General features: G+C 41.4%; 1 protein-coding gene across 3 annotated transcripts in view; it reads right to left on the bottom strand.

Moving 5' to 3' along the window:
- Positions 1-22,684, bottom strand: part of col9a1c (collagen, type IX, alpha 1c) — a 31,053-nt gene extending 8,369 nt beyond the window's left edge. Inside the window, exons 1-25 of one of the 3 annotated variants that reach the window (XM_080864022.1) lie at positions 22,545-22,683; positions 19,134-19,169; positions 18,060-18,145; positions 16,690-16,761; positions 15,004-15,133; positions 12,109-12,505; positions 11,643-11,723; positions 10,376-10,393; positions 9,900-9,989; positions 9,787-9,822; positions 6,342-6,413; positions 6,099-6,143; positions 5,978-6,013; positions 5,852-5,875; positions 5,708-5,761; positions 3,030-3,101; positions 2,630-2,668; positions 2,417-2,473; positions 1,372-1,425; positions 1,148-1,201; positions 983-1,036; positions 853-906; positions 695-748; positions 554-607; positions 399-452 (exon numbers count right to left, since the gene is read on the bottom strand). In XM_080864022.1, the coding sequence (XP_080720148.1) occupies positions 399-452; positions 554-607; positions 695-748; positions 853-906; positions 983-1,036; positions 1,148-1,201; positions 1,372-1,425; positions 2,417-2,473; positions 2,630-2,668; positions 3,030-3,101; positions 5,708-5,761; positions 5,852-5,875; positions 5,978-6,013; positions 6,099-6,143; positions 6,342-6,413; positions 9,787-9,822; positions 9,900-9,989; positions 10,376-10,393; positions 11,643-11,723; positions 12,109-12,505; positions 15,004-15,133; positions 16,690-16,761; positions 18,060-18,145; positions 19,134-19,169; positions 22,545-22,573 (1,752 nt within the window). In that variant the 5' untranslated portion in view covers positions 22,574-22,683. Of the gene's footprint in view, positions 1-398; positions 453-553; positions 608-694; positions 749-852; positions 907-982; positions 1,037-1,147; positions 1,202-1,371; positions 1,426-2,416; positions 2,474-2,629; positions 2,669-3,029; positions 3,102-5,707; positions 5,762-5,851; positions 5,876-5,977; positions 6,014-6,098; positions 6,144-6,341; positions 6,414-9,786; positions 9,823-9,899; positions 9,990-10,375; positions 10,394-11,642; positions 11,724-12,108; positions 12,506-15,003; positions 15,134-16,689; positions 16,762-18,059; positions 18,146-19,133; positions 19,170-22,544 lie in introns of all 3 variants that reach the window. The other 2 variants (XM_080864024.1, XM_080864023.1) reach the window with 2 other exon arrangements.
- Between the last annotated feature and the right edge of the window lie 1,895 nt (positions 22,685-24,579).

Below are 24,579 nucleotides of genomic sequence, written 5' to 3'. Positions count from 1 at the left end.
AAATTTTGGGGGGGGGACACCATATGTTGTAGACCAGCGGTCCCCACTTCATTCACAAATTCATGGTTTTTAGGGTTTTTAATCGTTATTTTTTTGTCAGACATTTCAAGCCTGATAAAAACAAACATTAATAGCAATATGCAATAATAATATTTGATGTGTTTCCTTCTTTCTTAATTAATTAACTGAATACTTGTATACTCTTAGATTTTTGGTTGAGTCAGCCTTTCTTGGCCACGTGTCACCATTAGCTTGTAGATTTGATGTATTTCTGTCTTGTATATTTTACAAACAGGCCCATCCAATTCAATCTTTCCATGTCTCCCAGACAATTATTGAGTTTTAGTTTAGTATGATGCACTTTTATTAGTAAAAAGATCACAGGGGATAACGGTTACCTTGGCGCCATCAACTCCAGGACTTCCATCTAAGCCATTATTTCCAGGCCCTCCCTGAAAAACACTATATATTAAGCAATGCTGTGCTAAAAATAAATGTCTCACCATTCATCCATTTTCTTCCACTTCTACTTTATATCTTCCAGCTTACTTACAGTATCTCCTTTTTCCCCTGGAGGACCCTGTGATCCCTGAGCTCCCATGGCTCCCTAAACAAGATCAAATCACATTTTTTTAAATGCTTTTCGAATTATGATTTGTTATATAAATCATCTTAGGTAGAGAGCAGGACTCACATCTTCGCCTTTAGGCCCCGGCAAACCCGGACGTCCACGCATTCCCTCCACACCCTGAGAGAAAGTTAGTTACAGGTTAAAGTACATCCCTTTTTCGCTCTTAGAGCAAATGCCAGAAGATCAGAGGCCGTGGAGCTGATCAAACTAAGACTGCTTACAGGAGCTCCAGGAGGACCAGTGGGTCCTGGGACACCGTTGAAGCCAGGTGGGCCCTGAGAATGGAGAAGAGTTAGCTTTCATTTACATGTACAAAGGTCCAAATGTCTGTGTCATCTCTGTTAAACGTACTCTGTCTCCCTTCTCTCCTGCGGTTCCAGGGACTCCGATGGGTCCTCTTTGTCCCTATAAGGACAAAAGAGATTTTATTTTGTAGATATTTATCACTTTATATCTTTAGGGAGACATAATTTCATTAATATTAATACAGTGTAACCAAGGGAGAAGCTTCCCTACATCATCTCCCATGTGACCTGGTGGTCCTTGAGGACCCTGCTTTCCTGATTCCCCCTGTGGAAAACCGCAAGTGTAAACACATTAACATCACATTTTGTGAAGGTGGATTGTAGCATGTGTACAAATGGTTCTTGGTATCCTGTTGGTAGAGAAACATAGCTCATTGCTACAAGGTAACTACTGTATGTACTGTATGCTCTGTCTGGTTTTCACTCTGCTTGTACCTTCTCTCCAGGAACGCCGTCCTTTCCAGGCACACCATCCAGACCTTTGTGTCCCTAAAGGTAACAATCACATCATTAATCAATCTATCTATCTATCTATCTATCTATCTATCTATCTATCTATCTATCTATCTATCTATCTATCTATCTATCTATCTATCTATCTATCTATCTATCTATCTATCTATTTTTACAGCACGGTACAAAAGCTGTTGTGGGTTCTACAGAATGTTTCCAGATTATTTTCTGAATCATACGCAGCTGATCGCTGTCTGCAAAGCCACACCTTCACTAAAACAAATCACTGAACAGGAGTCCTTATTTTTGCTGTTGGTACCTTTTGGAGCAGTTTCAGTGCAATTATTTGACAAATAAAATGGTTTAAATAAAATCGTCTGCTTATCCATTAACTCTATGCTTCAACTTTGTTGTGTGGATTTCCATTATGTTATTAACGTGGCATGCAGCCCTAATTATAGCTATGTATATCTGTGCTTCGTTTGGTAAACACGGTTGATAATGTTAGCTGACAAATTAGCATGCCACTCGCTTATCAAAATATGGTGACATATGGCTCAGAAAAAATAACATTTGGCTAATGTCATGCTAAGATCAAAAAATCAGTGGGTGCTGGCACAATAGTGACATCCAGAGATCTGAATCCATCTTTTATATACAGTCTCTTTGAGTTACATGTGAGAAAGGACAACTCTGGATAATGTCCTGACCTGATCGTCAGAGTCTGAGTTTCTACAGTTCATTCTTGCTGACTTGCTGACACTTATCGATGCATTGATGTTAGTCATTCCATATTTATTGAGGATGATGAGATGTTGAGCTTCACAGCCTATTAAGTAAACTTTAAGTCTAAAGCTACGCCTTGCAGAATGATATTAGATGGAATAGAAATGAAGATTTTTTGCAGTCCCATGATAACCTAAACATTTAAAAAACCTCTCCCAGTCTGACAAGAATACTAATTTAAATGTCTGGTTTGGCTTTTAATTAGCTGAATCACTGAACATCCTTCATTAACATTCCTCACCTTCATCCCTGGTAGCCCAGGCAGCCCCTGGGGTCCAGCAGGGCAGGCAGCAGGACACTATAAACATACACAGCCAGTCAGATACTCAACAAGCGTGGCTGTTACCAGCCTCTTTTTAACATGACTCATTCTGGTCACAAATTCACTGTCACCACTCCAATTGCCATGCATCCAGGAAAAATTTGGCAGCATATAAGACAGAAAAACACTCACAGCTTCCCCACTTCCCTCATTGCTGGCACCGGGCGGTCCCTAAAACACAGCAGAGTGAGATCTAAAACAGCCACAGGGGGTTAGACGTTCACAGAAATCTATGTTCCAGATTTGAATGTGTGAAAAGAGACGGCTGCATGCGGGACCATCACATGCTCGTGATTTCATACAGAGATCTGAGCTCAGGACGAGATTTGTCCGCAAGGAAAGGGCTAGTTACAATGTGTGCTGTTAGCATCGCTAAGAACTAAGACTGGAAGTACCGGTGATCGAACCACCAACCTTGATTGGTAGACAACCCCATGTGCGCTGTTGTACCATGTATGTATATAACGTAGGAAATGTATGAAATAATAAAGTCTCACATGATAATAAAACCAGTGTTGGATCAGGTTCTTACCACACGCCCTGGTGGGCCAGGAGGGCCAGGAGGCCCTGGAACCCCAGGTCCTCCTCTAGGCCCAGGTGGACCCTGCAATAACACATTTAATCAAATCAAATCAAATCAATTTATTTATATAGCACTAAAAACCACAAAGTGCTTCACAGTAATATAAAACAGAAATACATAAAATACATTAATAATAAAACACACAGCACAAATCTAATTAAAAGCCAATCTAAATAAATGAGTCTTAAGCTGCTTTTTAAAAGAATAAATACAATCAAGGCAACGTAATGATGGAGCATTCCACAACCTGGGGGCCACCGCTCTAAAAGATCTATCACCTCTGGTTTTAAAATATGTTCGAGGGACTACCAACAGCCTTTGATTAGATGATCTCAGGCTTCGAGAGGGAGCGCGGGGTTCTAAAAGATCAGAAATGTAAGCAGGGGCATCACAATTCAAAGCTTTAAAAGTCAGTACCAAGAGTTTAAAATGAATTCTGAAATGTACTGGAAGCCAGTGTAATGAACGTAACACTGGTGTAATGTGCTCTCTTTTTCGTGTCTTAGTTAAAAGCCTTGCAGCAGCATTCTGGACTAACTGGAGACAGTCAAGATTCCTTTTGCTCAAACAAAGAAAAAGACTGTTACAATAATCTAAGCGAGCCAACCATCTAACCATTTCTAACTCAGATTTAGACAGCAAAGTTCGCAGTTTGGAGATGTTTCTTAGCTGAAAAAGGCAATTCCTAATTAACTGGCGAGAGTTTTGTTCTAGGGACATGGCAGAATCAAAGATCACACCAAGGTACCTGAGGCTCAGGTGAACAGATGAGCCAAGAGAACCAAGATGCTGTTTGATTAGAGATATCTGGTTGTCGGGGGCAATAATTAATGTTTCTGACTTCTCAGAGTTCTACTGTAAGTAGTTGTCACCAAGCCACTGTTCAATGGAAGCTAAACATTTAATTAAAGAGGACAGTTTATGGACTTCCATCAGCTTAAAAGAACAATAGAGCTGAATATCATCAGCATAGAAGTGATAAGACACCTCAGGGAACTGCCTTACTAGAGTCCTAGAGTCCTAGAGGTAACATGTACAAAAGAAAAAGAATAGGACCCAGAACTGAACCCTGCGGTACCCCACATGTCAGATCTTTAGAATGTGACATAAACCGATTCGCAAAAACACTAAAAGATCTGTTGGAGAGGTGTGACTGAAACCACTTCAAAGTCAGACCGGACACACCGACTACGTCCCGGATCCTGTTAATCAGAATGGTATGGTCAATGGTGTCAAAGGCAGATGTCAAGTCCACCAAAACCATGACTGAGGATGCTCCCGAGTCAGCTGACATCATAATGTCACTAGAGACTTTAAGTAATGCGGTTTCTGTTGAGTGACTTTTACGGAAACCCGACTGAAATTTGTCATAAATTTCATGTTTTTCTAAAAAAGTGGTAAGTTGATCTGCAACTACTTTTTCCAGAATTTTCGATAATAATGGAAGCTTAGAGATAGGCCTATACTTCTTAAGCTGAGTAGGTCCTCTCTGATGTAGTGGCTGTTTTGGAACTGATAAGATGTCTTTTAAAAGTACTAAAAGGTTTTCAGTTAGTTCTTTATTCTTTTGATTTTTATTCTGGGTTTGTTTGTTTGCCTTTAAAAAGTAGTATTCTCTTTTTCTTGGTGTTATGTATTATTACATTTCCTGTTTGTATTTTTCTTGCTATTTGAAGTCATTCTTTGAGGTTATCTTTGGTTTTGGCTTCTGTGTTCCTTAGTTAACCCGTATTTGCTTTCCTGGTTATTGTGCCCTTGTGTTAAAGTCTCGTTTACATCCTTTTTTTGTGGGTTCTTTATGGTTGATTTTCAAGTCTGGTTATTTGAGTCTACTATTCTTAGTTTGGTCACTCTCACATTATCTTTTAGCTTGTTCCCTTTGTGTTTTTATTCACTTCCTCCTTCTGTCTCATCTTTGTCTTTCTACGCACACCTGTGTGCTCTTTCTATCCTACCACTGTGTCGAGGTAATCCTATCCCCCCTGCTGATTCGTGTTGCACTTCCTGTTTTATTTTGGCAAGGGGCGTTCTCTGAGTTTTGTGCTGCTTTTAACTTCCACCCATCTTATTATGTCTCTAGCTGTGTGTCCCATCTGTTACCTGTTATTATTGTCTCAGTCTCCGCTTGTTCATTGTTGTGTCATCCCTCATAGCTGCGTGACACCCTAACATTCATCCTGCTCTGAGTTTCCTTGATAATACGTGCTTCCTGTTCATTTCTATCTTTTTGGATTCCCTTGCTTGGTTCCTTGTGTGTTCCTGGAATTTTGCACTTATGAGCATTACCTGTTTACTCCTGCATCTTGTGTTTGGGTCCACAATAAACAGCTCGCACAGCCAACTTATGACAATATGAAGTTGAGACATTGCTGGAGCAGTAATGTCTCAAAATCATTTTACCTCCTACCTCCACAAAAACACATTTTCATACATGGCTGCCCCAAACAGCGTGGCATTGATGCACAAGCTTCAACAGTGTAGCTCCTGTCATAATTCTCACCAACATCATTGTTGCAATAAAGTACAACTATGGGTTGCAATAACATGCTTCCACAAGCAAGCTGTGGGAGCTCTTTTTATGGGACTTGACTTTATGTTGTACACCTATTCCACAAAAACATTCTGACCTCTGGTCCAATGTTCCCCTCATCTCCTGGGGTTCCTGGTTTTCCAGGAGGTCCCTGCCAGACATGAATAGAAACCAGATAATTCACCAGTAAGGCCATGTACATGTGAGAAACAAAACATCAACATCGGTAGCAAACACATACAGGAGGTCCTTCTCTTGCTGGACCCTGGAAAGGAGACACAGAAGAAGGAGCATTTATCACATCGTCGTCATTTAGTGTCATTTCCATATGCATATGTTGCTTTAAATGAGAATTCTTTCCACTTACAGCAGGACCTGGAGGTCCAGGAAAGCCAGGAAGTCCCTGTGATGAAAAGCAGAGAAAATCAGTACATTGTCAATTATTTCCTGTAAATCATTGATTTGAATCAAAGTAAATGTTGACTCACTCTCTCTCCTACAGGCCCTCTGGGACCCATTGGACCAGCTGAACCCTGCAGATAGTCAACATACAGTCAAATTAATGTGGCATCCTTACACACTACAACACAGAATGTTTGTAACAATTTTTAGCGAGCACATTTTTATCCTTAGCTTGAAACATATACATATATTTACACACACACGCACACACACACAAACAGGCAGCACTGGCAGGTATTAAAAAATGTGTGTCAGGTGCTGTTTCCTACAGCAGGTCCTGGAAGACCAGGCAGGCCTCTCTGTCCAGGAAGACCGATCTCCCCCTGCTCTCCTTTGCTGCCCTAGGAAACAGACACAACAAGAATAAAACTGTTTTATCTTCTTCCTGCATCTTCCTGCCCCGTTGCTTAGATACACAGAGGCAGAGCCAGTCAACATTTAATCAATGAAAGGTGGGCCGCACTCGACGATCAACCGCAAGATGAGCTTGTGTAAGGCTATGTCGGAAACAAAGGAGGCGTGACTGTGAATGACAAAGGCACTGCTTAACATGAGGCCTTTATCTGAACCAGGCTTGTGTCTGCTACTTAGCATGCCTTTATTCCTAAATTTCTCTTTTAGCATAAATGCTAATATTTTAGTAGAAAGCCTACTCTTCTTGGGAAACTTAATTGTTGTACACTTTTATTATAAAGTCACGAAGACATCTCAGTTATTATTGAATGAAAGAAAACAGGGCATCATAGTCAAGATTTCACTGCTATATTAAGTAGTTTATAGCAGCACATTAAGTGGCATTCACATCATATGAGAACTCCCACCCACGCTACCTACTGAGCACTCCCCCTTTTTTTTATTTTTGCCATTCGTTTAATGGAGGAAATTGATTTATTTGTGACAAAGCTACTTGTGATCAAATTAAACTGGTAGAAGAAAGATAAGTATACTGCAACACTAAGACTTCAATTTTATTCATATAACCCCAAATCACAACAGTAGCTGCCTCAAGGCGCTTCCTAGTGTCAGGTAAAGACCCTGCAATAATACAAAGAAAACCCCAAAAAGCAAATGACCCCCTGGGGGTGTCCAAATTCATAGACTGCATCCTCCTGAGGACCTGGCCTTCACGGTCTACGTGGGCCGGATCCTCCGAAGGTCGGGTAGGCCGGAAGTGAGCGGCTGCAAAATTGGACGGTCTAGCCTTTTGCGTCAGCAGCTGTCTCCCTCCTGCATCTTTCTATCTAAAATATAACAGGACACTGGCGTAAATTCTCGATCATTTCACACTTCTGTTTAATCAGTTTTCTGTTTGACATTTATTCAGCTGTGTTAAAACTATAACTTTAATCTCAGCCAAACCGATTTACTCACAAACAAATAAAACACTGAAAAAAGCCAAACAATAACATTTATAAGTTATCTAAGTGACTTATATATCATGTTTAACCTGAGTAGCAAAAGACCGCGGGAGTTTGAAAACGATGTGCCGGGAGTTTGGTGTTCTCGCCCCAGCTAGCTATCGAGCTGGTGGGTAACAGACGTCTCTGAAAACATCGGAGCACTTTTGCAAATATGTGATGTCTTGATAAACCAAGCAGATATTTGAAGTTTACACAGCTACATTCTCGCCTAAAAATATCTCAGACTCAGAAAGAGTAATAAGAGTAATATTAAAACTAAGTAGCTGATGCCATTGTTGGAAACTGGAATTGGCTGGGGCGCACTATGAATTCTGGGATATGGTGGAAGACGAAGGATACACCCGACCCATCCTTCAAATTTGGGGAAAAGGAGGACGCATTTGTCAGCTGCATTTGGACGAGTCTTCGAATTTGGACAGCCTTTGTCGCGTCGCTGTGACATAATCGGTCTATAAATGCAGCGCCAGGAGGATACAGCTCATGAATTTGGACACCCCTCCCCCTATGAGAACACGCTTGGCGACAGTGGGAATAAAAAAACTCTTAACAGGAAAAAACGTCTGTGAGAGGCAGCCATATGACGCAGCCTGTCATGGCCTGGGCCTAGGGACCCAGGCCTCATGTATTTCTGTATTTATGTCTATTTTTCCGTATGTAGTGTTTTGGTTGTTGTGTATCCTTTTTCCTCCGTCTCCCTGTGTGTGTTTATGTTCATTCATATTCCTGGATGTTTTGGGTTGCTGAGGGATTGCGACCCGGAAGTGTTCCCACGCTGGAAGCTGCCACACCTGCCGCTTCTCAGCCATCACCAACTGCAGCTGATGGCCTCGTTAAGAGCGCCCTATTTAAGAGTGTGGCTGAGCTCCAGTCAGCGCTGATCCTGGAGTCAAAACTCGTTTAATCCTGCTAACCTGAGTGCGTTTGTGTGTTACCGGGAATCGGAGAGCAGAGTACTTTTGGAGTCACGGTGTTGGGAACAGGAGTTTTTAGAGTTGCTACTTTTCACCTTTCATGGACATCTGCACTATGTTGGATTCAGGGAGAATCGCCACAGGGCCACAGTGCTGGGATTTGTATATAGCCATGTTGTTTTTCCACTCACTGTAAATAAATCCACTGTTCATTATAAGAGTCCTGTATTTTGGGTCCTCCTTTTCACTGCTACTCCACAGTCTGCCACCGCATTCTGTGACACTAACCTATTTAACCTCTTACTATCCAACAGATCTCTAGCATTTGGGTTTTGCTGTGTTTAGCCATATGCTAACCAACCACATCTTCAGAAGATTAGAAGTTAAAGTAGAAGCAGTAGATGCATTTTGGCCTGACAACTCTTCTTTCATAAGCTTTTTAATTTGGCTGTACCAAACAGGAAAAGCATTAAAAAAAAACTTTATGTTAACCCAAGTTGACCCTTTTCCTGTTGAAGCCCTTGGATATTAAGTATTTATGAACACAGGCCCTTGTCAACAAAAAATAAGATGTAACAAGTGCCTTTAAGTTCGTAACTTACCAAGCTGCACTGTGCATGTTTTTCAAAAAACCAGAATTGACCTAGTAGCTGCTGATTACTACAGCATCACTGATGCTTTCCATTTGAAATCCAGACTTTTGTCTTAAAGAGATTTATACTGATATTCCGTTTACATTGTATTTGAATTAAAGTCCAATGTTTTGTTGACCCATTCATCCACACCAACCTCTTCTCTATGTCACATCCCATTGCTGTTGTTAAGAGATAATTCTAACCACTGTGTGCACTGTTAAAGTTAGTATATATGAACATTGGAATGGATTGTAATTAAGGAGCAACCTCCAGGGTGAAAAAAAGAAGCCATCAAGAAAGATCCAAAAACTGCAACTCCTCTAACAGCCACTTGAGGGTAGTTCCCACACTGAGTCCTGTAATTCAAGAGGTTAGAGGTCCTGATAAAGTATCAGGGTTTCAGACTGACTTTGGTCATGTTACACTTTCAGTGTAGAAAACTTTGCCAGAATAACTGTTAGCTGTCAGTGACCAGGTGGATGTTCTGAAGTTAATTTACCCAGATTATTTCAACACTCTCTCACTGGAGACACACTACAGAAGTAACAGGATTGGTCTACAAAGAAGTGTTATCATAGTAAGCAATGCCGAGTCATATTGTGTCAGACAAATCTGTTTTGAAACTGTGTAACTGAGCCGCGACGTGAATCATTTCCCTGGGGTATCATATGACAAACAAACACATTGAGAGGGAGAACGCAGCCTCGAGGTACGTCGTCAGTATATCATTTTGCGTTTAATACTCACAGGAGCGCCAGGACTGCCAGGAGGCCCTGGAAGACCCTGGAGAGATAAATAAAAGAAGTCAAATAAGAGAGAAAAATACTCACTCTGTGCTAATGGAAGTAGGAAATACTTACATCTCTTCCATCTCTGCCATTTTCTCCTGCTGGCCCTCGGGGGCCCTCTGGGCCAGGGGTACCTGGGGGGCCTGGGATTGATTTTTCAGGCTGACAGAAGAGACAAACAAACAATTAACATATTATCACAGAAAACTTGAGAAATGCTAGATAACTGAATTTAAACGTTCAATCTAAACACTTGTGTAGAAGAGAAGATAAAGTCTTTTTCAGCGTAAAGGCTTCTTCTTCACAGATTTAGTTATAATCTATGGAAATTATCTCTGTGCCACCTGGTTTTAAGTCACTTCTGGGCACATGATTTGATGTACAAATGTAAGAATGGTCAACCTATGCAATGCTAAAAACAAATAATATCACCACCATTTATTAGATATAGAACAAAGCATTAAGGCAATTAGGCAACTGAAGCACTGAAACAGATTATTGGTTTAAAATCACAAAGCAAAAAGAAAGTAGAGATGAAAAATAAATACCTCAGCATTGGCATACATCTGAAGAAGCAAGAGAAATCAGATAAAGGGAGAGTTAGTGAAAGTAGTCACACCACCCTCACCAAAAGTGTCAGCAAAAGCGCTCTGGTTCACAACAACGGCAGTGAGTGATGTCATGCTGTCATTTAAATACAAAGCCCCGTAAACAGTACCCACACTCCCCGTGTTAGCCTGAGAGCTAATAGAGTGCACCAGGGCAGGAAATGAATCTGTCCACAGGGTGTACAATCAGTCACATTTTGATGAAAGTGATTAAATTAAAAAAAAATAAAAACAATTCTCACTAATCCTAATTCATTGCACGGCAGAGTTCACAGAGCACGAAATGTGAGACTGCAGAGTGGCATTTTCATCGCAGGCAGCCATCTCATTAATCACAGTAGAAATGAAACATAATATTTAATTATAAATTAAATTATAAACAGAGAATAACTGGGACACATTGTTGAGGCAGAGAGTAATATTCCCGGGGTTGGAAAACTCCTTGTGCAGTTGAAAAAGTCAACTGCACAAGGAGTAACTATTCCTATACTTTAGTTTTATTTTTACGTATACGTTTTAATTATGCTTTTAAAAAACAAACAAAAAAAAAACCCCTCTTTCTTGCCACATCCTGTGCAGTTAATTGCTCATAGTAGTGTCTGACTGTATACATCAGATTTTCAGGAGAAAAAAATCACACTGATAATATAATAAAGGGCTCAAAGCCTCATGTATCAATTACGATGCACTTGGTGTAACAGGGTTAAAGTTACCCCTTTTCCGCTAATAAAACCGCATAAAGATGGCTGTTTGGTTTCTCCATTAAATACATACATTTGTTTTAAGGCTGTTTTTCACCTATTGACGTTAACTCCCCTTTAAATATTGCAGTTAACTGTGGATATGCTTTGCTAACCAAGCAACAAAAAGGAAGGCCAATATGGCTGCAACCAATACCCTTACTTCAAAATGCTAAGTCCAGGCACCAGTGGGTGGTGTCACAGTTTATATATACAGTCTGTAGGTTTAAAGTAGCTCCTAAACAGCTCTTCCTCCAACAAATGTTTGTAGGACAACAGCTCAATGTTGACAATAAAAAATAAAGAGCTAAAGAGTAAAACTGCTTGGCGAGGTGTTTGTTACACTTCTGCAGCTCTGTCTCAGCATTTCTGCCGCTTCCCTTCAAAAATACTGGAAGCTCCATCAACCTGAGTAAAACCACAAACCACAACAGATGCTGAGCAGATCCTTGTCTCTGCTACTGTACCTCAGAGGGAGGCAGCTCATTGCAGCTTTCTCTCTGGGCTCTCTTTGGGTCGCAATGTATCAGCATCCACTGGAGCTCAAACTGTAAAAAAGACATGGTAACATGTGGAATTATTTTCATAAATGAAACTGAGAAAAGAAAGGGCTTTGAAATGCTTCTTCGTGGTGCTGTTACTTCTTTGTAGCTTGGAATCAATGCTGTCTATATGGGTTGTTGAGCTTGCTTTTCCACCAATGTGATTCTCTGCAGGGATTAAGTCCCCCCCCCCCCCAATCCCCATCCTTTTTTCCTACTGGGACCCAGCTGAGCAGAATTGCCGTGACAGCAGCACTTTAGAATTATAGCAGAGCTCAGCACACACATAAACCTGAATGTGTTGTTCTCAAAGAGCACAATTTCCCTGATAATGCTCGTAAGGAGGGTGAAGATTATTAAATAGAGCAGGCAGTTCTCCATACTTGCTTACCACTACGGAGGCGTTGGGATCAGCATCCAGCCTGCCAATAAGAGTGTCTCCCTCTGTGTTGATGGAGCCTTTGCCTTTGATGGGTTTCTGATCAACAGGCTGGCAATCCACATACAGCGTGACCTGGTCGTGCTCTACGCCAATCATCACCTTATGCCACTTTGTGTTAAAGAGCACAGAAAGGCCGGGGAATGTGACTGTCTGCAGATTTCCATCGGGGCCTGTCAGGAAGTACTCCAGAGCCTGCTCGTCGCCATTCAGGCGTAATCCGGCCTGCTTGTAGCCATCTTCATCAACTATTTGCCAGATGTTCCACACCTTGCTCATGGTGTTCTTGATCATGCGGAAGGTCGTCATGAAGGAGTACTCATCTGGGAAGCCACGAGGAAAGTTGAGTCTGAGGGAGAAGTGAGGAGCAGGGGTTCAAATCTTCTGGTTTCTGCGAATCACACCAAAATGCACCGCCACTCACCCAGCCGGGTTAAAACACTCAAAATATTTCCGATGTCAGAGTTAATTTATGATCAGCACTTAGCAAAACTACCATCAAATCAAGTGCAAGACTTGGGTAAAAATAACTCAAAGCCCTGTCGTCATTGTCTTTGAGATTCAAATTAAAGGCACACACTTCAAAGAAACAAAGAGAGGTTTTAAATTCTGCTATTATATCAAAAATCAGATACTGTGAGGGAGGCTGTCTCAGTGCATAAATCAGTAGCTCAGTCACAATATGCTACCCTGGTTAGCATCCAGACTGGTGCTTTCTGTGTTTTTGACAAACCAACATCTCAGTGGGTGGTGCATTCATAGATGGGCACTACAGCCTTTTACCACCTAGTAAATAACTAAGGTGAGGTAATAAAAACCCAATAAAACAAATGAAGAGCTTTCTCTTCAGCTAAGTGCTGCGAGTATGTGCTGCCTTTGCCCTGCAGACGACAAGAGCAGGAGTGCAGCTGAAGCAAAGACTTCAAAGCACAGCTTGTGCGACTGGACTTGTGAGGTGGGGGGAAAAACAAGTATTTACATTTAGCATGACTGAACCAAGGGGCATAGATGCAGGGTGCCAGCAACTTACATAAGAGCTTCAAAGGAAAGCTGGCCTCCAGGAACAGATTAGCCAAAACAGACTGGAGCGGGCAAGCTGGGAAACAACAGGAGGCATCTCTGCTTACGTAACATTTTGTTCTAGGACAAGTTACTGGAAATTAACATGTAACATTTGCCAGGTTATTGGGCATCTGGGGTTAGGGTTAAGATCTTTAAACATAAGACTTCAAGTGGTTTTTAAATAAAACGGACTGATGAGCATGTGGCTAGAAGAAACCCCAGCTGTAATCTTGACCCGACACGTGTCTGCAGTGAGTCGGTCCATGTTAAGAGGCTATGTCACCGGGGAAATCTTGATCGTTTAGTTGCTGTAATGATCAGGTGCCCAGGTTTACTATATGTCCATTTTTGACAGGATCCTGGCCATCTGGACATGCAGCTGAACACTTTCTCTAACATCTACTTCAATTCTGCTGCCACAACACCTGCATTCATTTCAGATTTCAGCTCTTTATTGTATCATATTCTTTATTACCTTTTATACTCTTTACCCACTCCACTTTTTTGTATTTTCTATTTCTGTTATTACTGAATGCCTTCTTTACTGTTTGGGTTGTGACACTGACATATTTATTTTATGGAGCTAAGTTGTTTTTCATGTTTTGTCTGCTTTACCACAGTAAACCCAACCTTTGGCATAAATAAAGCATTTCTTCTCCCATAAATCTTCATCAAGAAAGGTGGAGGTTAAACTATTCCATGTGCCAAGTGCCTAACTGGTATTTCAGGTATGATGTGATATTAGCAGACAAACCCCTCGCAGGAGGTGGGGTTCACCCTGGACAGGTACTCAGTCTAACAAAGGGCCATAAACAGAGACACAAACAATGGCTTTGGGCTGTGGCAGGAAGCAGGAGTAGCGGGAGACAATGCAGAGAATATTGTCCATGCTAACAGACTCAAACCCAGGACTTGTGAGGCAACAGTGTAAACCACTGAACCACTCGGCCACCCTGCTGTAGGTCTGTTCCCGTTAAAAGTTATCTGTGGCTTCCCACTATTGCCAAGTGCTTACTTATATTGGATTGTCAGAGAACTGGTGTAGTGACTGCGACCCATTATGAAAGCCCCCGAGAGTGACTTCTTAGTCTCCCAGGTAGGATTCCACTTAGCCTTCAAATAATGCCCACTATAGTTGTGTTTTATTATTAAAAGGACTGACAGGAGTAATTACACTAGAAGCATTAAAACAAAACGTGACAGCCCACGGGAAATATTGAAGCCCTTCTCACGCTTCCCACCACACAAACAAATGGGCAAGTAACACAATCTGTGTGCCTATTACTGGAAATGATGGTTAACATGGTAACATTTGCAGATCATGGTTAAAAAATGATGTTTAAAAAAGTTGTCCTTTAAACATCCAGATTACTACAGCTAACCTTTAATTACAAACTAGCAAAGATCCTCACAGGAAGCCAGAACTGTTGTCAGTACATGCTATGGTACACTCATACCTAAACGTCTGAAGGTAAGTACAACTTAAAGTTATTAAAGTGGTGAATTATGTTTTTTTTTCTCTTATCCTGACAAAACAGCTTCAATCAGGGTCTTAGTTGCTATTTCTCTGCACTCACTCAAACACATCCAAAAATACTCTGACTCTTTGTGTTTCTAAGAGATGCCAAATACGTCCTGACATGTTTTTCCTCAAACAATTATACGCCGCTCGCCGAGCAGCAACATCTGTGCCAGACCTGTAATAATGCAACACCTGCATGAGGGCTGGTGCTGTTAGACATTTAAAAAAATCAGCTTCTTTAAAGATGCCCCTGCTTTACTTACATAGTTGGAATTTGGAAGTTGGCCTCTTTGTCGAGGCGGTAGGCCACCTGGAGGTTTGTGGAGCCATCCACTTTCCTCACACCTTTCAGGGGAATAACATCCAGCTGGAACTGAGTGATCAGATCAAACCCTACATGGGATAATGACACGATGGCAGGATTGAATGTGATGGAAGCAACACGTCTCAAAAACATTTAGATGAGCCAGTAAAAGGCTGGAAATATTAAAAAAGCAGCAAATATCACATATTGTGTATAAAACATGGGTTTACAACGGCGTCCCCCAACCCTCCGGCCACGGATCAGTACCGGCCCGTGAGTCATTTGGTACTGGGCCGCGAGAGTTGAGGCTCGGGTGTGAAATTTATGGTTTTCAGGGTTTTTATCGTTATTTTTTGTAATCGTTTTTATCGATAACTCGGTTTCCCTGGGTCTTTTCCCATGTGTTATGAATGGTTTTATTTTGTTGTATTTATCCACAACACCTTAAAGGCCAGTCTGTGAAAATATTGTTGGACATAAACTGCCCGTTACCCGTGTGAGAAACAGGCAGAGCAATTACATTCTCTTCCACTAGAGGGCAGTACAACTACCTGCTCTAATTAAACGGGTTTCCATCTGCCAGTAAAGCAGAAGAAGACGAAGAAGCAATTATGTAGTCATGCTGTGAGTAAAATGACGCAGCACGTAATAGCAATACATAAATATTGTCCGTGAAAATATTGTCGGACATAAACTGATCCGTGGCACAAAAAAGGTTGGGAACCGCTGGTTTGCGAGATTTGCAGATCTTTGCATACTGTTTCAATTTACATTTTGCATAATGTTCCAACATATTCAGAACAGAACTGGGTTTGCAGTATTAGTGCTGATCCCATTAGTGTGAAGAGAACAACAATAGCATTAGCATTAGCACTGCACATAACATGAGCACTAATGTAAGTTTAAACATTTCAATAACAATCATTTTGATTTTACTGTCTGTGATTCCACATCTACTCACACTAATAATATAATTGCTAGCGGTTTTGTGTCACACCATTCCTGTTACATTCATGCATAAAGTAGTGATCAGCACTTTTGTTGTATAGCTCGTTTGTAGAAACAGCTTTCATGTGCAGTGCAGCCTGTTTTGAAATGATCTTATGACAAGGCAGCGAATCAGTTGTCGCTTCAGCTTCTGTACATTTACTACATATGTTTGTTGTATTTACATTGACACAGTTTAACTTGGCAGGAGTTACAGGAGCTTGCATGGATAAAATATTAATGAGGTGCATTCACTGTATGGGGCAGGCTGATTTCCAATCCTTGCCAAATAGTCTTTCCATACATTTAAAGTGTAAACTCTTCCTTATGAACAGGATGTAAACAAAGACGCTTTTTACTTTATTGTAAATAACTTAAAACCACAGAGCAGCATGTGAGCAGATGTGTAGGAGTGAACAGAGCAGCAGTGCCAAGCGGTTACAAGCTGCTGAGTTTGTATTGTTCTACAGTTTTGTTAAACTCAAGTGGAACATTTTATTTGCCTCATTTGAAATCTTGAGGCATTAGGCAGCCCACCCTGTTCCTCCAATTAAACTCACCGCCTTCCTTTTCTCCTTTTGGGATTTTCTAGACTTGGATTTGTTGTTTTAAAGCTTCTGTTGTATATTTTCAAAGAGTGTCCCACTAAGTATTTTACCTGGAAGGTCATCTTGGCCACTTCTTATTGGCGGGCAGACAGAATCTCCATCCAGTCTGTTCAGGTCCAGTTCTGATGGGACAAAAAGAAAAGAAAAAATCCTGCCGCACTTGTTGTTTGCTTTAAATGTGGCAAGGCTAATATATAATACTGGCCACGTTCATTCATTTGTCATAGACAGCAACAAAGGAGAAGCAAGGTCTGGATTAACATCACAAGGTTCATTCTGTTCATCTGGATGTAGCTGAAAATGCTACATCCAGATAAACAGAATCAGCCTTTTGGGATTTACTTAGCTGGATGATTGAGCATTAAGACAGTTGCAGTTCAGACTAATCAAAGCAGTGTTTGAAATTTATAATACAGATCTCTCAGCGCCCTGTTCAGAATATTTCACCAAGGTCAGAAACTACAACAGGCAGAAAAAGCCACAAGTCATTAGGAACATTTTAGCGGGGTAATGTGGAAGCAATTTATCAAAATTACAACCTGCTAACATCCCACCACCATCCTGTTTCTGCTTTCATCATTAATATTACACATTTATTCTATAATTGTATGCTCATAATAAAATAATGGACAGGTTTTACATCACAACAGGTTTACAGTTGATAGAGTTTCTAGTGAAAAACACTTTCATCGTCACAGAAAATCTATTTGTGTGATGTGCCAGAGGAGGGCGCTATCCTGACTCCTCACAGTGCAGTTGTTCAGGAGGAAATCCTCGTGAATAACTCTGGGAAACGAAGATGGTGAGAGCCAGAGGGGCTCCCCAGTCAATGAGCTGACTCAGCTCATTGACAGCGAGCGGCGTGAACACAACACATCTGGAAGTCGTTCCCACATCCCCATTAAAACTGCTGAGAAATGAGATATTTACCACCACTAAATACTTATCTGACTGTGCATGTGGGCCTCAAGTTGTTAAAAGTTACTGCTTGCCGCAGCGTTACGCTCAGAAAGCCCGTCATTAGTGCAACGAGCTGGAGATGAACCACGTTTAAAATGCCACGTGCATCTGCATGTGTGCGCCTGGATAATGAGGCGAATTCCACAAAGCGGTGCACAATCTGCCCCAAACAAGAGCGGGGAGTGAGTCTGCCGCGATTATCAGAGTGCACGTTTAATCCGATGTACTGCCACCACACAGACCGGCACAATATGTCAATAATATACTATTTATGGCTTTTGATTTGTGACTTCTAATGATGAGTCTGACTTATCAAAGGTCAGCATTGGGGTGTTAACAGTAACCTTATTTCTTTGTGTTTATAAGACAGAGTCACAGCAATGGTGTAATCCATGTAAGATATGGGACTCTGATTTGTGTTGTGTCAGGTGACTCCACACTGTGCTGCAATGTGACTTACGACCAAAAGCTGGAGTGAGGAGGAAGGACAGAAGAGCCACACAGATGGGGGAGTAAGCCGACATCAATAGATGGCACGGTTGCTTTCTGTTCAGGAATGATGGAGAAACATCAGTATCACACTCACAGGTCTCTTTGACTGAGTTTATAACACAACACATGAATAACATGTAGCAGGTGACCTCTGTGTTTTCTTTGCATTGCAGTTAAGATAAAGGAGAAAAAGAAAAATGCTGTATGTGATGTTGATGGTGCATGAAGTTGGAGAAATTGTTTGACAAGTACCTTTTAGATTTTGAATGGAACAAAGATTTTTGCGACATGATTTGAAGATCAACTATATTTAATTTGGAGAAATCCAAACCTCGGAGCCATAGATAAATCAGTCATCTCACTGCGTTACAGTAATTACAGTGATCTATGGTAAATTTAAAGGTACTACAGTCATTTCAGTTTTATTTCAATAAGGGGTTAAACCAGTGTTTTCCAGCCACTGTGCCGCAGCACATAGGTGTGCCATGAGAAATGATCAAGAGTACCGTGGGAGATTATCTGGTTTCACCTGATTGGTAATCTAAGCCAGCGGTCTCCAACCCCCGGGACGAGTCGTTTGGTACCAGGCCGCGAGAGTTGAGGCTCGGGTGTGAAATTTATGGTTTTCAGGGTTTTTATCGTTATTTTTTAAATGCTTTTATCATTAACTCCGTTTCCCTGGGTCTTTTTCTCTGTGTTATGATTAAATCTTCTTTTTTTGGCAACGGTACTGGTTTTATTTTGTTGTATTTACACCGGTCTGTGAAAATATTGTCAGACATAAACTGGTCAGTGGCACAAAAAAGGTTGGGGACCGCTGCTCTAAGCGACCCACGTGAGAAACAGGCAGAGCAATTACACTCTCTTCCATTAGAGGGCAGTACAACTACCTGCTCTAATTAAATGGGTTGCCAACTGCCAGTAAAACAGAAGAAGAGGAAGAAGCAATTACGTAATAGTCATGCTGTGAGTAGAACAACACAGCACATAATAGCAATAGATAAATAGTTAAATAGTTGAAAAGAAAAGTAATCAGTCTGACCTGGATCCTGGAGAAAATCCGACCCAGATGAAGGCCCTAGCATGAGTAGTGGTCAGAAGAAAGCAGCATATCAGGGACAAATCGAAACAATTACACTATGCCTGGTGCGCGGGAAAAAACTATCAACTATCAATATTTCCCAGCTCCAAAAGGCTGGGAAACAGTTGGTTAAGCTCCTTATATGTCAAATGTGTTACCGTGTAAGCTGAATGAAAAAGTTGTAAGCAGCTTCCAAGTTTGAAAATTGACATGAACATGGAGGGGCGTTAAAGCGGGATTAATTTTAATTGCCACCAGGGGGAGGTAGCTAGGTTTTTAAAAACACTTCCAGTCATACTAAAGTGTATGAGACAGTGTATGAGCCACTGACGTGACCTCTGCAAAGGTTGTGTGTTGTATGCAGATGTCTAGAATCGGTTTGTTCATAACTGTTTTTTATAAGCATAGTTTCATTGTTCTAATGAAATGTTCTAGTTTGACTACAGGCAAACTAGCTATTGGTGACATAAAGTGATAGATAACCTTTTTGTCATATATCAGACATATATTCTGTTAGTAAATGCATCACAAGGTTACCTCAAAAACTGTATGTCTAGAATGTCAACAAGCGGCCAGCAGTCAGCTTCACACTGGAACCATTTAGCAAATTCATTTAGAGAATTAATGATGTCAGAAAATAAGCAGCCTTACTATTTCCTCAAAACCATTACTACAAGTCAGGGGTAAGCTGATCTTTTCATCGCTATGCTCAGAGGGCATCATCATGTGTTATGCAGGCAAACAAACTGTATTTCAATGGCTCCATCCACTCGTGCTTAACTTAAATCAGATCATTTCTGCCCGGCTGTCTCCGAGGCAAATTCTAATCCTTCATATGGAGAGCTTTCTCAATGAGGGCATGAACTTATGTGCATATTTACTAATTACTTATACGAGCATCAATGAAATACTTCACCAAAACTTTCAGTTGAAGTATCTCTCTATTTACTTAAATATTGCCAAAGGTGGCTGATATAAATAATAAGGGATTGGATTTATATAGCGCTTTACAATACCACTATTCATTCACTCTCACATTCATACACTGGTGGAGTGTACAGTTGTAGCCACAGCTGCCCTGGGGCAGACTGACAGAAGCGAGGATGCCATATCGCGCCATCGGCCCCTCTGGCCAACACCAGTAGGCAAGTAGGGTAAAGTGTCTTGCCCAGGGACACAACAACCAGGACAGAGAGCCCAGGGATCGAACCGGCGACCTTCCGGTTACAGATGCGATTCCCAACCCCCTGAGCCACGGTCGCCAGTAGCAGTAGCTACACAGCTTTTTGAGGTTATCTTTCACAGCTGAAGTGTCTGAGCAGTGCTACATTTTGTTCACACTTGTATTATCACACTCGGCCGCTTTAGCTTCCTCTATGTGTCCTGCGTTATGAAAGCTTTCTACAGCTATTCTGAATCCGTCATCAACATGACTGATAGAGACAGTGAGGCCTCTCCTCTGAAGGCAAATGCTGCAGCTTGTCTAGCTGAGAAATGGATGAGGTTGGGGTGATGTTACTGAGGGCGTAACCCACCTCTAGAGTGTGAACTCTCCTGCTAATGTGTGTGTTTGCTTGAGGAATATGTACCAGTGTGTGTGTAGTGTCTGAAGAAATGACTAATGGCTAAGTCAGCAAGGCCTCTTCAGAGGTGTGGTCTCAAACACTATGCCCTTCACGTTAAAGGAGCATCTTCAGAGCCCCAGTGGGCTGTCTGTCTTAAGCACCAATCCATCACTGTTCTAGACTAGTGCAGCTATATGGGGCTCAAATGTATGATTTTATTCTTACTTTAAAGGGCCTGACATTTGCGGAAAATTTGCCAAGACTTGAGCAATCGTTCACCTTGCTTTCAATCTTTCAGCCTTTCCTAACTAAGTTAACCATGTCTAAATCTAGCAGTCAGAGTTCAGTTGTTGTAGTTACAACAGAAGCTAAAAAGGACAGGCTACTGGAAATATGTGCTGTTAATAGTAGGTTTCTTTAAAGTACCGTGATAAATATTGCATGACACACCAACATTTTCTATTGTGGCAGAAATATCTAATCAGTTTAAAGCAGCAGCTTTATCAGCTAAGTTTAAGGTTTCAATTCTACTTTTTAAAGTTTTAATCCTACTTAAGACACACAACAACTTTGTGCAGTGGATAGATGTGCGTTTACAGTGCAATGGATGAATTCAGACACACTCACATAAAGTGTACCTAGTTTGATCTTGCAACACTCAACAGTCTATCTTTCCGAAACTGGCTTCTTGTGAGTAAAAGAGTAGTATTGATTCTTCATCTTACTCTCAGCAAGAAAGCAAGTAAATTTATAGCCCTGCATGTCAGAGAATTCCTCTAAGACAGGTAAGTGTTTTCTTTGAAGCATGATTTGAGTTTTTCTTTGTTTTCCTTGGAGGATTTCTTCCTATAACTGTTCATCAAGCTTGTCTTCCATCTGACTATATTTAGCTTCTTCCTACAGTTCTGTAAACAACAACAGAAATATAAGAAAGAGAAAGCTTCGCTTCATAGAGATGTTGGGAATGAAAAACTCCCTTTTAATAATAAATCTTTTATGTGCTACTTTGTCACTGACGAAACTGATAAAAATTGATGAAAAAATATAAACGGGTTAGAAGTGAAATATATAAGAAAACCCTACCTCTACCATCAGAAGACAAGACAAAGCCTCTGTTATATTCCTAGAACAATCCTTTCATGTAATCATTCTTTCAGCTCAGTTAGGTAATGATGTGCCCTCTCCTTTAACTCCTGACTGAATTCCCGATTCATCGTCTTTTGGCTTTTGACATGGTTGTAAGTGACAGACTTTCCCTTTGCTGTTGTGCATGTTTCAGTACCCCTTAGGCACTCCCAAAATGCTGAGAGCAAGCCAGCTTGCCAACTCTTGACATAATTAATGCTCTCCCATTTGTGTTAATTACCCAAGAATGGATCGCTGTTGGCCATGAAGCAACTGGCCATGTGGTTCAGTCATATTCAAGTTGACTGTAGCAGGAAACGTGTGGATAAAAACTTTGAGGAGTACAGTATCTATGTGAAAATGTTCAGTGCTGTTGAAGCCGGTAGTATTATTCAGATAAGAACTCTTTTATCCTAACAGCCGGAAGGGAAACAGCGAAGACGTGTGCATAGATGTGGTTGGATTAAAAGACAAACGTCTAATTTCTTTAATTTATGCTCAGACGATTCTTATTACACCCATAAAGTTATGAGAAAGAGAAAATGGAGCCATTTCCTCCTACTAAATAAAGATTACAAATTTATTATTAGTTAGTGTGAAATGGCTCTGCATAAATTTGGAAATAATAAAAAAAAAAATTATGAAGAGCCCTGACCGAAAGACAGATATTTGAGATACTTACCTCCTCAAACCGGAGACTTTGAGGGCCATGTTTCACACCCCCTCCGTGACGAGACACGCTCAGTCGAGATGCAGAAGCAGAAGGAGCCGCGGTCATGAAATTCCCTCCCTAGAAGTCGGTCCTACCTGCGCATGTTGAGGGATTAACCGGAGTGGCACAGGGGATGCTCAAGCATTTTTGGAGGGCACATAAAAAGTTTGTTCAGTGGGCTCCTATTGGCCAGGGGTTTTCTGGAGGTGGTGACTAAGTTTTATTACCATCACTTAAAAAGATGCAGAAACCCATATGGCCTTTATGTGAAACACCTCTGCCCGCTTCTCTTCTTTTATGGTGCCTCCTAATGACATGTGCTGCCTGCGTGTAATTCTCCTAATAATCATCGTCAAGATAGCAAAGGAGCAGCCGGAGAGTGATGAAATGTGGATTTCATAATCATGTTCACTCATCAGTTTACCTGGAGAAGGCATGTTAGCCTGTAGCGCTGAAGAAAGCCTTGTTATTACCTTGAAGGGCCTCAGGCAGACACACTGTTTATGTTTCCTGCCTGTTGTGCAGTTGATTCTTTGGTGTTAGGTTCTTAGATCTTCTGAAGTGAAAACCAAAGACTATGACGCGGTTTCTTGCAAGACAGCTTTCGTTAGCATGCACAGGTATGCTGACATGTCTCACAGGGCTATGTTGCCCAAAAATATGTCAGAGGAGGCAGGAACTGCTTGGCTCATAGGCACAGATCTCTCTGTGGAAAAAAGAAAACCCCTTTTAACCACAATTGCACAAAAAAATGCCTTGGCTTTGACAAAATTACATGCCGCAGTGTGTTTTTATTCATAAGGCTGTTTATTTTTTTTATATTTCCCTGGGGTATATAGGTCTATTGATCCTGGCAACTGCTGTCCCTTCTATATGATGTGATATTGTGAATCAATAGCCTCACAGTCTTCTGATACTCAGTTTACTACCAGAATTTGTTACTATATCATATTTCACGAATCGATTGTTTGTGTAGCCACACCAACGCACTCATCTCAGAGAGTTGTAAAGGAAACACGATACAGATATTGGCGCTCCTCAGAGATTCAGCAGAAAGATCATGTGTCCAGCCTGGATAATGAAGACCTCCTGCTCTCAATGAGACAACATGCACAGACGGCGCAAGGAGAGAGAAAGAGAAGGCATTTTGGGATGATCCAGCCATGAGACTCGCCACATGACCAGGCAACTTGTGATCTGGAGTCAGATGAGACCCTCTAGTTTTTTTTTTAAACCATCGAGGAAATCTTTTTACACCCTGAGAAGTAACAAACATACACACAAGCTTCAAATGTGGCCTCATTTCACGTGAGCGAAAAGGCTACAGCATTGTTAGCTAACGAGCTAAAGAGTAAGATAACAGAGGAGGTTTCGCTAACTCCACACTGTAGCAAAAGTCCTTACAGAACATGCTATTGTTGTTTCTGGGGTGTAAAGTAGTGCAGTTTTAGAATAACTACTGGTGTCTCACACAATGTCTTTGGTAATGGTGTGTCCAAATTCATAGGCTGCATCCTCCTGAGGACCCGGTCTTCGCGGTCTACGTGGGCCGGGTCCTCCGAAGGCCCAGTGTTGCCTTCTTAGCGACTTTGTCGATATATTTAGCAAGTTTTCAGACCCCCTCAGCAACGTTTTTCTAAAAAGCGACTAGCGACAAATCTGGTGACTTTTTCTGGTGTTATGGGAGACTCATTTATGACGACTTTTTGACAGGAAAGCACGTATCGCTCTTACTCTCAACAAGCAGCAGGTGCTGCCATGGGCACCTCGCCCGTGCCAAAGCGCTCACGGGCGGAGGATAGTCCTCCCTCAGCTGCTGTCAGGGCAGCAGATGTTCACATCTATGCGTCCAAACTGCAAATGAATCGCGCATGAGCGAAGCCGCTGCTCCCGCACTGACTGTAGCGCAGTCAGTTCTTCTTTTGTTGTTATGTTGTTTTGTGGATCACAAGGGTTAAAACTACTTATAAACACACACACACACACACACACACACAAAGTAACT

The sequence above is a fragment of the Rhamphochromis sp. 'chilingali' genome (assembly GCF_963969265.1).
Source record: "Rhamphochromis sp. 'chilingali' genome assembly, chromosome: 17".
Classification (NCBI taxonomy): domain Eukaryota; kingdom Metazoa; phylum Chordata; class Actinopteri; order Cichliformes; family Cichlidae; genus Rhamphochromis; species Rhamphochromis sp. 'chilingali'.
This window is presented reverse-complemented; position numbering and strand designations above follow the sequence as displayed.